General features: G+C 33.0%; 1 protein-coding gene across 6 annotated transcripts in view; it reads right to left on the bottom strand.

Annotated features, from left to right (window-relative positions):
• LOC143237773 (choline kinase alpha-like) overlaps positions 1 to 13,716 on the bottom strand; it is a 60,981-nt gene that overhangs the window by 22,198 nt on the left and 25,067 nt on the right. For 4 of the 6 annotated variants that reach the window (XM_076477351.1, XM_076477349.1, XM_076477350.1 and 1 more), the window contains 3 exons: positions 5,486 to 5,711; positions 4,666 to 4,799; positions 12 to 125 (listed from right to left, as the gene is read on the bottom strand). In XM_076477351.1, coding sequence (XP_076333466.1) covers positions 12 to 125; positions 4,666 to 4,799; positions 5,486 to 5,711 — 474 coding nt within the window. Of the gene's footprint in view, positions 1 to 11; positions 126 to 4,665; positions 4,800 to 5,485; positions 5,712 to 8,843; positions 8,928 to 8,947; positions 9,408 to 13,716 lie in introns of those variants that run through there. The other 2 variants (XM_076477352.1, XM_076477353.1) reach the window with 2 other exon arrangements.

The following is a 13,716-nucleotide window of genomic DNA, read 5'->3' on the forward strand; positions in this document are numbered from 1 at the left end:
ACTAAACTCACTTCAACCACACCAATTCACTCTCAAGGTTTTGTGAAAGTAAATGATCAGCATATTCTCTCTTCGATGCATCGATATTTTCCACACTGATATCCTTTCTTATCTTCTGTAACCACCTGTTTTCACAACATGTAAATACAGTAAGTAACAGTTACGTTAATACCTACACATACAAACAAAAAGAATCATAACAATGGTGACATGTATAAACTGGTAGGATGTTGACAGTATTGTTCTTCAATGGTAATTCAGATGACATATAGATATTATGGACACATCTATGTTGGAATAAGAATGACCAGTTACATGGATATTGCTTATTGATCTACATAAATAACATATTTATTACAAACTAAGGAATGCTGGATTCAGTCAGTCTGGTATATGGACTCATGATTCAGTTAATCACACTTTATGTTACTTCATAACCAAAATCTTGATTGAATATCCTGTTATAAGATGGACCTATCATATTGCTCTATGGTCAACTCAATTTTACCCAGATATATCACACAGTAGATAAAGAGAAAAATCTGATGGTGTGACCACAAGATATAATATTGCAGAGTATACAATTTCTGCTTAAGTTTATACTATGCCTTACTCTTAATTCTGTGCTTTATAAGTTTAAAAAGGCTTAAGATTTAAGGAAATAGCAGTTTACTCATCTAAAATGACTCACAAACAAAAGGAAGAGTTAGCCACCACAGTAGATATGCAATGACCTTAGTAGATTGAAAAGATAACCTTCTCGACAAGGACGTGAAGGGGCAGCAAACTGTAATGCATTGTGCCATCACACAGATGTGAGAGATCTTCTCATTGCCAATGAGGCATTTTCTATTACAATGTGGAATGAAGTGGTAACTTAAAGCATGAGAGGAAGAAGTTTTAAATTGCAACTGCAATGATTTCACCTTGGATAAACTTATCAAAACACCCACACTGCATAAGGCTCAAATCTGTAAGAGGTTTAAACAATCACAAACACATGCTTCATGACACTGTAACCATCCTGGTATTTAATGTAGGGGTAGAGGTATCCCAGATACCAGTCCTCCTATTGTTAATACACCACTACCTATGCTGCTAATGCCTTTCCCAGGGCATTGTTTGGTAGTATTTGTTTTGAATGTGGAATATTGGGTCACTTTCAAGTGAGCTGCCTATACATCACTCAGCAGCAATTTACACAAAGATATTGATTCTGATTGGCAGTACAATAGGTGCAGGAGAGACAACAATGGGCAGTAAACATTGTTGCAACAGTTCCTGAAAACTAGAGGAGACCAAGTCCAATCTGACCACCAACTTGGTAGGAATACCTCAAATAACTTGAACCAAAATGTATGTGTCTGTGTTCAGCCCAGCTCTCCCAGGATTTGATACAGTCCAGATGGTGTCTTCATAGAAGACACTAATAAATCTCACATAGAAGGTGCTCTGAGCAAAAACATCACCCAAGACAGCTGACATGAAATTTATTTGTTAAATTAAAGTAAAATATATGTAAATATACAGGCCATCATAATTGTTGAGTTAGCAGAGGAAAAAAGAGGCACTGAACCCACGAATACTTATTTTGAGAGTATTGATAGTTTACTGTTGGAACCCCATGGTTATTGTTGTGTGAGTGGGTTTATTTAGTTAATTTAATTGTTGTGCATTTTTATTTTAGTTTTATCTTACTTGACTATCCATATTAAAAACCAGGTCCTATATCATTTCAAGAGTTCATTGTTAAAGGATGATTTAGTACATGTACAACACATGGACCATTTTTCCATTTCATTTCCTAATTTTATTTTTAAAGTATTTATTTTATTTCGATTGTTGTGAATATAATTTTGTATCATGACTACTGGTTCATTGTTAAAATGTATTTTTCTATATATGTAAACTGATTATTGTTGGACTGTATCCAAGGTTAAAAGGGTTAATTTTCCTTCTGCATGACTATCAAATAATAATGGTTACTGTTTTATAGGTTTTTCTGATAAAGGATAATTGGATTTTTGTTTGTTTGTTGTTAGTCACAAATAATACATAATGGATTATCTGTGTCCTGCCCAGTGCAGGTACTGAGACCCAATTTCTTCCATTACAAGTCATCACACTTACTGCTAAGTTGCTACTGGCAAAATTTTTGAATTAACATACTCATATATTTAATAATCAATCAAGCTAATAAAAAAATGTTCAGAGATATGTCAGTTTTGCTTGTTCACAAGACATAGATTATATTACAAATAACAAACTTGTAAATTCTAATTACATGTACAGGACATTTCACAAATGGAATTGATAAAATGTCCACAATATTTATCGTTAAATTATTCCTTCATCATTACAACACACAATCATACTCACAGAGACTATGGTAAATGATACAAACCTAAGTATTATGGTATGTAAACATATTTATCACTGACAACACCACTTAAGTACAAACACTTTGTTCTCACATAATGTTGCTTATTACATTAAATAAAAACTGCTGCTAAGTGAGACTCTTACCAAAAGTACTCACATTATAGTTAGTCTAGTGTTAATCTTTAATTTACATATAATTGAAAACATCAACAAACTGCCCATATTTGAACACACTAGGCCTCTACACAATCTCCATGATAAATAATATATACATCTCAAGAGTATACTACAGTCTGTAAACACACAGTTTTTAATAAAATGCTAAAATTATTAATCCAGTTTTATCAAGGTGCAAATGCTCAGGTTTGCCTCCTATTTTTATTCTTTCTTCTTGGTTACTTAATGATCACATGGGAGTCAATTCTTAGTTTGCATGAAACATGAAAAAGTAAAATTTTAAAATGCAGTAAAATATAGCAAGTGCTGAAAACAGTCAATTTCCATGGACATTAGGGGGCATGTTCCCTATAAACTATATTATATTAAATGAAGAAGATGATATATTGTGGCATATTTTCTTGATGAATATGATGTTCAATTGACCTATATCTAGCTAGGTTCATTACAGAAAGCTACTAATTTTTTTAAAAAATTGAGATTTTTGCTTATTAATGTGTGCAAGTTCAGACCCAGAATAACAAGTCTCAAACAGCAAGGTTTCATAATACATTATTCATGCACATACTGCATTTATGTATAGATTAATAATTAAACATAATGTATTCAATTATTCACTGACAGATTCAACTGTTTCTACAAAGATTCATAGATAACAAATAGCATGTATTATCAGAAATACATATACATGTGATATTATTAGTTATTGTCAATGAAACACTCTAGATTTCAATATTTTTCAAGACTTATCATGTCCAAATTATTGGTATTATTCATTTATACAGGCATTCTTCATCTGTCACTGGTGACAATATATCAGTCTCTTGGTAATACCACCTGTCAGTATTCCCAGCCTATGCTATAGTATGTATCATGATGTTATGAACTACTGTCAGTGATCTCATCCCAAGCTGTACTACATATCATGATGTTGTTTGCTTTAGACAGTACTTAGTTATATAGATTTTGTTTTAGAATGAATTAAAAGAACATTACTGATAAATGATTATTTTATGTAATTAGTTATTTCTGGTAATAAACTAAATAAAATATCCCCCAATGATACATCAGTAAGTCTAATGACTTACAATACTAAAATCTAGGGTTTGATACCCCATGGTGGATACTTATAGTCAAATGTGGCTTTCCTCTGGAATAAACAAACAAATCAAACTGAATGAAAATAAGTACATATACAAAGTAAAATCACACCAAAATTATTAGTTATTTATTTTTTTTATTTCTGTAATGACAGGCATTATGGAAATGACCAAGCTGTTCACTTTCACATCTTTCTTACACATAGATGTGAAGCCCAATACATCCAGGTAACAACATACTACACATTCCTTCTATTACTACTGCCAATTAAAACTGTTTAATTCATGCACTAAAATATGTTGGATCAAAATAACTTATTTAATGGAAATGGCTCATCTTTAAAGAGTAAACTGTTATAGGCTTTTACACTGTAGTTAACTGATTCGCTGTGGCATTAGTTTCAGAAAGTTGAAATGAAAACTTTTCCAAAGCTTTTACACTCTGTTTAAGCAGGAATGTAGTTACTGTTATGCAATATTTTATAACTACTTTTATAATACATGACAAGTAATGATTAGCAAAAATATTAATGTAAACAAAATCATGTTTACATATTAAATATGCATATTGATGTGCTAAATGTGCCAGTATTAAGCTGTGGTTTTTGGCTTTAATGATATTTCTCACCATCCATGTCCTAGGAGCATCACTGAATCACATGAAATTAACTGACTCTGCATGGTTTCTCTGACCCATAACAGACAAAAACAAAGGAATAGAGTATTACACTGCTTAACCAACTCACTGTAAGCAAGATCACTTACTGCATGTATGCAATGATAGCTAACAACACAAGTCTTCACGTTAAGCTCAAATGCTTAAGTTTCTTCTATAGAAAATTGCATTTCAAGTCAACATGCCCCAAACAGACTTAAATGTATAAATTTAGGATTTTTTTAAAAGTCTACTTTAATAAGATTTCTCTGCCAGTGTTACTTCAGATTTTATAAATATTGAGAGTGGTACACTGTCTCATGAAGATAATTTTTTTCTTTTGTGACATACCTTTCCATTTTATCAAACATCCACGTTGGTTCTTTATTAATAGGCACTGCAAGTTGGTGGATGAGAGCAAGTTTCCTGGCAATTTTAGCTGATAAATCAGGGTCTTGAAGCTCTTGACAAGTCATAGCTTTAGCCTGTTAAAACAAATAAGTTAATTTAAAAACTGCATGAGTAAAGAACAAGTCTACAATTTTATTAATCAAGAAATTGCAATAGATAATCAGATCTCTTAAAAAAATGACAGTCTAACCAAAAATGATGTTCCTACTTTAATCAAAACTGCCATGAAAGAATGTCAGTTGAACCAATTGATTAAATCCAATGTTAAAGAATATAAAAAGGATAAATGCATCCTCTTTAGGAAATAAATTAACATCAGAAATGTTAAAAAACTTAAAACAGTGGAATTCAAGTAAGATGAAAACATTTAAAAATACAAAGTAAAGGAAAAAATAAATACATAGGAACACCGGAAACACACATAACATCAAGACACCATTTTTACAAACATAATTCAACTGCCTTTCTACACTGAATGATTAAAGATGTTTGTAACAATACAGTGTAATCACTACACATACAACATAAAAGAATCACTTAAGGGAAAGACTCCATAACAAGAAATACCAAATATAATAAAATAAAAGAACTCTGTCATTACAATCTTCACAATTTAACAGAAAGATTACATGCAGTGCCCGAGAATAGAATCTACACAAAATAACAAAGTTTAAGTTAAAGAAGTACAAAAACTCTAAAGTTCTAAAAAGTACAATTACAGTTAAACATAATTAAGGAAATTATGGAACAGTAAACATACAGGAATGTACTCTTCAAGCCTTCCTTCAGGGAAAATCCCATAAAGCTTTGGTCCAAGATTTCTTTCAGAGAGAAGCATGAATATTACACTTTCTGTGATATTAGCTTCAGCCTGCCCATCATGCACCTGGCCATACATGCGCAGTAGGACTTGATCAGGTTCGCCAACCAATGGAGTATGGGTCTTCGGAAGAGAGCAGTGATATAATAAGTTGCTAAGGCCTCCACTAGATATAGCATTGAAAAAACAATAATGGTGACACATCAGTTATTTCCTATCATATATGTTGTAATTAGAAATGATTTAACTGGAAAAATATAGCACCTATTGTTGTTTTTATTTCTTTAGCTCATAAACTAAGATTCTTAAAAAATAACACAAAAGGTTTGTTTTTGGACATACATTTCATTTTTCCTTTCATTTAACCCTGACATAAGAAAACAAACAGCTCAACATACCTGTTTACTGTTAGCTTAGATAATGGGCTATCTGTATTATGTCTCCCACAATTAATGAAACTCAGTTTTAAGAATTACAAGTTCTTAAATTTATTGCCAAGACAATGGGTACTTGACTTAAAATGATACAAGTTATAGTAGTCTGGTGTCTTCACTCTGAGCTCTTTTCAGATATAGTCATTCCTTTAAGAAAACAAAGTTTAGGACAAATATATACTACCAGTTAACATCTACCATTTTTTTAAATAAAAAACTTTTGAATTAAAAAAACAGATATTTAAAATCATTATAAGGATATATTAACACAGTAGTTTGTGAAACATGTCATATTTCAATCTTGAATGCCTTACTGCTGACATTCACCTTTAAAATAGTCCAAAACCTGGAGCATCAGTTATATCAAAAAGCATCATAAATTTAAATTGACTAGCATTACAGAAAATTATAGAAGATCATGAAAGTTGGTCAAACAAGGAATCAGGGCATCCAAAAGGATGTATGAAAAAAATTTGGCTGAAAACAAAAATTAACAGTAAGGATTTTTTAAAAGTACTTTAGGGGTAAACAATATGTTAGGATGAGGAGAGGACCTTTGAGGTGTGATAAAGGAAGGCTTATATCAGATTATTATAACTAAATTATTAAATTCTGTTTTTTTCTTCAGTTTTTACTAATGAATACTTAAGCACTATTCCTCATCTTGAGCAACTGATAGATGAAAACATAGCTGAACTAGACAGTTGCATAAATTCTGAGTTTGTTAAAATAAAGTTAGAAAGTTTAAAGAATGATAAGGCTCCTGGGCCAAACAATATTTAAAGGAGGTAAAGGATTGGATATGTGAATCACTTGCCACAATTTTTTGTAAGTCCTCAAAGAGGGGACAAGTATCAACAGATTGGAAATTAGCTAATGTCATTCCTATCTTCAAGAGAAGTAACAGAAGTTGTCCAAGTAAGTATAGGTCTATTAGTCTTATATCAATTGTGAGGAAAGCTTTAGAAAGTCAGATAAAAGATACTTTGCAAAGTAATTTAACAAAGTTTAGGATTTTATTGGAGAATCAACATGGTTTTACTAAGGGCAAAAACCTGCCTTACAAATTACTTGACATGTTTTGAAAATATTACTGCATAAGTAGATGAGGGTAAGGGTGTAGAATTGGTGTATCTGGATCTTCAGAAAGCATCTGACAAAGTACCATATAAAAGGCCTGTAAAAATTATCTCTATATGTGTGGAGGGTAAGTTAACTAACTGAATAGTAGAGTGGCTTTATAAAAGAAAGCACAGGGTTATCATAAATGCAGCTAAGTCAAACTGAATTAATGTTTCAAGTGGTGTAACTGAGGGCTCAGTCTTAGAACCATTTCTCTTTTTGATTTACATTAATGACATAGATGAAGGACTAGTCAATAAATTACTTAAACTTGTTGATGACATCAAGGTCTTGGGTGTTACTGGGTGTGAAGGGGATGCTATAGGATTTAGATCATTTAGTGAGTTGAGTAAATAAATGGTAAATGGGTTTTAATTATAATAAATACAACATAATGCATGTGAGTTATAATTTTAATTACAAGTATATTCTGAATAAGAATCACCTTAACAGTATCATGAAAGAGATCTTGATGTAACAGTCTATCAGTCCCTAAAGCCATCCAAGCAGTGTGCTGTTGCTAGTGGTTGGACAAATAGGATTTTAGGGAGTTTAAGTCTAAAGAGGTTATAATTTCATTGTACATATCAGTGGTAAGGTAAATTTTGAATACTGTGTTCAACTAAGACAGTTTTATTTTTCAAATAGGGTGGTTGGCCCATAGAATGGGTTACCTTCAGATGTTCTGGAGGAAGTACATTTGAGTGAGTTTAAAAGATAATTTGATAGATATGTAAATGATAAGGGCTGGCTTTAATTTAATTTAAGTTTATTTAACAGTTTTAGTTTGGGTTGGAGGATGGAAGAGCCAGGAGGGACCAGAAGGTCCCTAAACATTATCCTTTTAATTAAATCACACATTAAAGATAATTAATAATTTCTTGTATTGAAAAATGACTGAACTAGATCTCGCAGTTATTAAGAATTTTTGTTTTACATAAACAAGTGTTAAACAAATAAAAAATTATCAGTCAGCAATTCCCAAACTATTGTATATTTTTTCAGTGTTTTATATCTTTTCCTACACTTCTCACACTTTATATTTCTGATCTGATTTTCTTTTTAGCATTAAAAGCTAATTTATATTTTTTCAGTGTTTTATATCTTTTCCTACACTTCTCACACTTTATATTTCTGATCTGATTTTCTTTTTAGCATTAAAAGCTATTTTCTGGTCTTTATATGATTATATATAAAAGCTTGATTTTCCAGTATAAACATATTCTATCTCCATGTATACTTCCATTTTTAATGGTTTATGATTACATGTACTTTTATTAAACCCCCTGCTCTCCCATCTAGCATCCATTTCTACTTGACTGTTGTTGTTCAACTGCCTTTTTATGAGCCTGTTTGTTCAAATGCTCTTAAATTGATTAGGTTTATTCTGTATATTTTGCAATTAAATAACCCTTTTGGTCCACTATCCAACTTGGCTTCCTCAGAAATCCCTTCATACTTATCTTGTCCTTTCTATTTATCAACCAAACATTTTAAATCCTGCCATGCCTTCAAATTTTTTCCTTCTCTTTTGGATCATCAGAGAACTATTGAGGCTGCAGCCTTTTCTGGAATTGTCTAAAAGTTCTAAAACAGTGTACTTATACACTTATACTTGACATTCAATAATATTTACCATTCATAATAAAAAAAGATTTTATTGAAATTTTAATTCAAAAATGAGGTATCACCATAACATAAAATCACAGAGGTTTTATTAAAAGTATTTTTTGTAGACTTACTTATTAAAGTGTCTTGTTTTTTTGTTGCAACACTCGTGAGATTTTCACTAAATGGAAACAAATATTTTTTCTTATTTCTTGATTGTTTTATATTTGAAACTTACCATTTTGTGGAAATTTCAAATGTTTCTATTTTTTCCTCATCTATAAAAATATCGCCTATTTAAAAGTATTCTGACTCTGGCCCGAGTAAAACAAATCATTATATTAGCATATGCAGTTCTAAGTGGGCGTAACAGACTGCCTATTTGATCTAACAGGAAATTTAAAACATTTCTGGAGTTCATAGGAGTGTCTAAGAGTGCCGAAACACCATAAATTTTATTCGATGGGAATAAAAAGAAAAGAAGTCTGTATTTTTCGCGGTTCATATTTCAATAAATAGGTCAGTTCAACAGCGGCCATTTTGAATAATGCCATCTACCAGACGTCGCCTACTGAAATTGCTGGATACCCAGTTCAAATTGTAGGTCGTTATTTAAAGTACCAGAATCCTCCTTCAAAACAAGTTCATCCAAAGATGGCAACGGGTTCGTAATATAGCGAGTGAGTCAAAGAATCGACCTTATTTTTGGGGAAGGGGGAGTGGTGGTGATAGAAGTTTCTGAGAGGGCAAATACTTTCTAGACTAAAAAAAAAAGCAAAAAATAACCACTCAATAAATCAAACTGGGTATACATTACATATCAACCAAACTCATAACATATAAACATAAGTTGGAAAATTAAAAAGCGCACTTTTTAGAACAAAAGTATTACATGGGACTAAACAACAATTATTTTTTCTTTAAAAGTATATCCTTCAATAATGAATATTTTTATTTTTTCTAAATAAATGTGAGATTATAACGATCTCGTTTTGTATAATGGCATCTCATCTGAGACGGAACTACAAAAGATAACCCCTTCCACATAAGAACGTAACAAGACATAAGTAACGGATTGAATGTCATACGTTTTAAAACCTACGCTTGTTTCAATTTTCAGTACAGTTTTCTTTTTTGCACTAACGTATATTACTAAATCTGTATTGTGCAAGTTCCCCCTGTTCTCTACATTTGTAGAAGATTCTTGAAAGTAAGAATCAACAAGATTTGTTTTTACGAAAACGCTGGCATGCTCGATCATTGTTGAAAATTCTCAAAACACGCGTGATTACTATACTAAACCAACAATTACTGGATTTTTACAAGTCAGCTACAGTCAGTGTGCTATAGGCCTAGGAAGCTATAATTGAGATTAAGCCTATTAATTGGAAAACTAAAGAATATGACCAGGTGCGATTACAGATTTCGAATATCACAAACTGTTTCAACTTCAGTGAATTACTTCGGGCGTTGTCATTTCTACAAGGACATTACTATCTTCGCCGGGAAATGTAAGCTTGTAAGGGTGTGAGGCCAAGCAAGAATAGCTAGCCTTACCGTCAATTGAAATATACCGGTGTACCAAGATAAGAGTCATTCTGCTCGTCATGGACCTAGATTGTCGATAAAATATTCAGTTCTAGACCGATATAAGACCCGGTAGTTAAGGCACTCGACTCGTAATCAGAGGATCGCGGGTTCGAATCCTCATCACACCGAATATGCTCGCCCTTTCAGCTGGGGGGGGCGTTATAATGCTACAGTCAATATCATTATTCGTCGGTAAAAGAGTATCCCAAGAGTTGGCGGTGGATGGTGATGACTAACTGCCTTCCCTCTAGCCTTACACTGCTAAATTAGGGACGGCTAGCGCAGATAGCCCTCGTGTAGCTTTACACAAATTTCAAAAATAAACCCTTCGTTCCCTTCTCCCATATTGTATTAGTAAAGTGGGCTCGTGTTAATCGATACACACACACATTATTTCAGCTTATTTTATGACAGTTTTATCTGATAAAGTGTGAATTAGGTTGACGATACATTTTAACTGTGAAATATTTATATGCAACCGACAATAATTGCAACACTTGTACAGATACTGATATGTTTATATAATATCACTCAAAGTGTGCACATAAAACTTGTAACTTGTAGTTGTTAAGTGAGAAACAAAAAATACAGTAAAGCCAAATATTAATTCATTAACAAAGCGAAATTGTATAAACTGTTAAAGCCAGAAAGAGGTGGGAGAGTACAATTAAAACTCGTCAAAGATAAATAATATATCTATATTGTTATAATATCAAATAACAACAGCAACTTGGTGGTGTGTTAGTTCTGATTTAAACAGGACTCAACAGAAACGTTACGCCCAGAAAATGTAAACAGGTTTGCATGATTAGGTTTATGGGACTAGCAGCTAAATATTAAGTACATATTTGACGACGTATTTGTTATATTCATATATATATGACTTGTTGCTTTTTCAAGGCGAAACCGAAATACTAATTTCTCAAACGCAGCATGTTCGAACTGTCTATTTTCTAAACCAGAAAGTAATGAATCAGCCAATCGGAACTTCATTTCTATTCAATAAATGGCCCGGCATGGCCAGGTGGTTAAGTCGCTTGATTCGTAATCTGAGGGTCGCGGGTTCGAATCTCCATCATACCAAACGTGCTCGCCCTTTCAACCGTAGGGACATTATAATGTTACTATTCGATGGTAAAAGAGTGGCCCAAGAGTTTGCGGTGGGTCATGATGACAAGCTGCCTTCCCTCTAGTATTATACTGCTGAATTAAGGATGGCTAGCGCAGATAGCCCTCGTGTAGTTTTGCACGAAATTCAAAAACAAACATTCAATAAAGATTGGAGACAACTTCAATGAGTAATGAAGAAAACACCATTACAAGTTTAATATGCTAACATAAGCATAACGTTTCAAGGTTTTGTTATTGTCGCCTCATTGCAAAGAACTGATCCTTCGCTGGTACAGCAGTAAGTCTACGTATTTACAACTCTAAAATCATGGTTTCGATTTTCCTTGGTGGACTAAGCAGATAGCCTGATGTAGCTTTGCTAAAAGAAAAACACACACGCGCATAGAACTGGCCAATATATTGGGGTAAAATCATTTATCTTCTATGTCAAATACATGGTTGTGCCAATTCATATGATGAATTGCAGTACTATGGATATTTATGCCTACATTTTTTTAATGTATAATTCGTACGTTATTAGGATCAAGTAACCAATAAAATTGTGAGAAATTTGATATACAGATAGTTTAGAAAAAATTAGTTTACAAAGTCTATGGGATCCTAAAAAAAACAAAAAATGGATAATAATAACGATAAATTTAGTAATTATCGAATACCCAAGGTAAAAACGTGTGCTATAAAATCCTGGGTACACTGACTTATCTTTCCATTGGGATTCTCTCACCCCGCAGACCTCTACATATACATTGTATTATCATAAGTTAAATACGTTTGCCGTTTTGGGGTTAGTAATCTTCTGCTATAAAGAAAGCACGTGAAGGGGTTACACATTTCCCTATTCAGATTTAATGGATGGGTTTCGAGTTTTTGTCATATACGTTTTGAAACTGTCTTTTTGTTTAAAAGTCTCAACAAGCGTGTGTATACATAAAAATTTAAGATGCTTTAAAAAGTAGGAATCACATTTCACGAAACTGTTTTTAAAATTCTTCCTGTGAATTTTTTATATTTCTAAAGATTATGCTCCGGTTTCACTGTTATAGAGTATCTTATGTCTACTGCTGCACTGTTTACGTGATCTCTGTAAAATAATTTGGTGACATTTTCTAAACAAAACTGATTGTGTACTTGACAACTAGTGTTTCCGGATCAAGGGCATATTAACCAATAGGTTCTTATGGCTGGGCCTAGGAAGCAACAATTTGAAGGACGTACAACAAGAGCAAATTTCTATCCATGTCACTGCATCTTAATCTACTATTTATCTCGTGTTAATGGATATGAGTCATTCGAGAAAGAAGAGATACATGTAAAATTGTAGCCCTAGAGTGTCAATTGACCCTAAAACGTCTCTGGTCTGGACTGAAAAGACTTCGCAAGGCGTGGTGGTTTAGGGGAAATTAACTCGCAATCTGCGGGTTCGACACCCCATCACCAAAAATTCTTGCCCTTTCAGCCGTGGTGACGTTGTAATGTATCGATCAATCCCACTATTCGTTGGTAAAGGAACAGTGGCAGATTTAAGGTTGTGTGGGTGTAGGGACTAATACGTTTTGTAAGCCCTACATCCGATGTAATTTTACATAGAATAAAATTATCAATGGGCCCCCATTAAGACCACGGACCCTAGGGTTAAGCCCCCTCTAGCCCCTACCTAAATATTCCACAGTAAAGGAGTAGCCTAAGAGCTGGCAGTGGTTAGTGTGCTATATACCTTTTCTCTTGTCTTACGCTGCTAAATTAAAGATGGCTAGTGCATGTAGTCCTCGTGTAGCTTCGCGCAAAATTCAACAAATAAATTAAACCGGACTGTAAATCCGACTATTATTGGTTCGAGTACTGTCACCGTGAAAAGAAGTTTAACAAACTGAATTTGTAGGTGTTCTACAGTAGTAATGGTTAATTCTCATTATTTGGTCTCACAAGAGTTAAAAGCGGTGTTTCTGAGTCTATCAGTTCAAAATTAGGACTGGCTATGTGCAGACAGCCACAAATTCTGAACACACATTGACTTGTAAGCTTCAATTATGTTTAAATTTGATATGAATATTTGTAAAATATTTTAATTATTAATTAACATATTTGCAGCTAATAATTTTCTTCAGTGTGTGTGTTTTTTTCTTGTAGCAAAACCACATCGGGCTATCTGCTGAGCCCACCGAGGAGAATCGAACCGCTAATTGTAGCGTTGTTAATCCGTTGACTTACCACTGTACTAGAAGGTGGCACGTTTCTTCACAATATTTAACATAAAAGGTAGTTATCACTTCATACAAATTTGTTTAA

The sequence above is a fragment of the Tachypleus tridentatus genome, chromosome 13 (genome assembly GCF_004210375.1).
Source record: "Tachypleus tridentatus isolate NWPU-2018 chromosome 13, ASM421037v1, whole genome shotgun sequence".
NCBI lineage: Eukaryota > Metazoa > Arthropoda > Merostomata > Xiphosura > Limulidae > Tachypleus > Tachypleus tridentatus.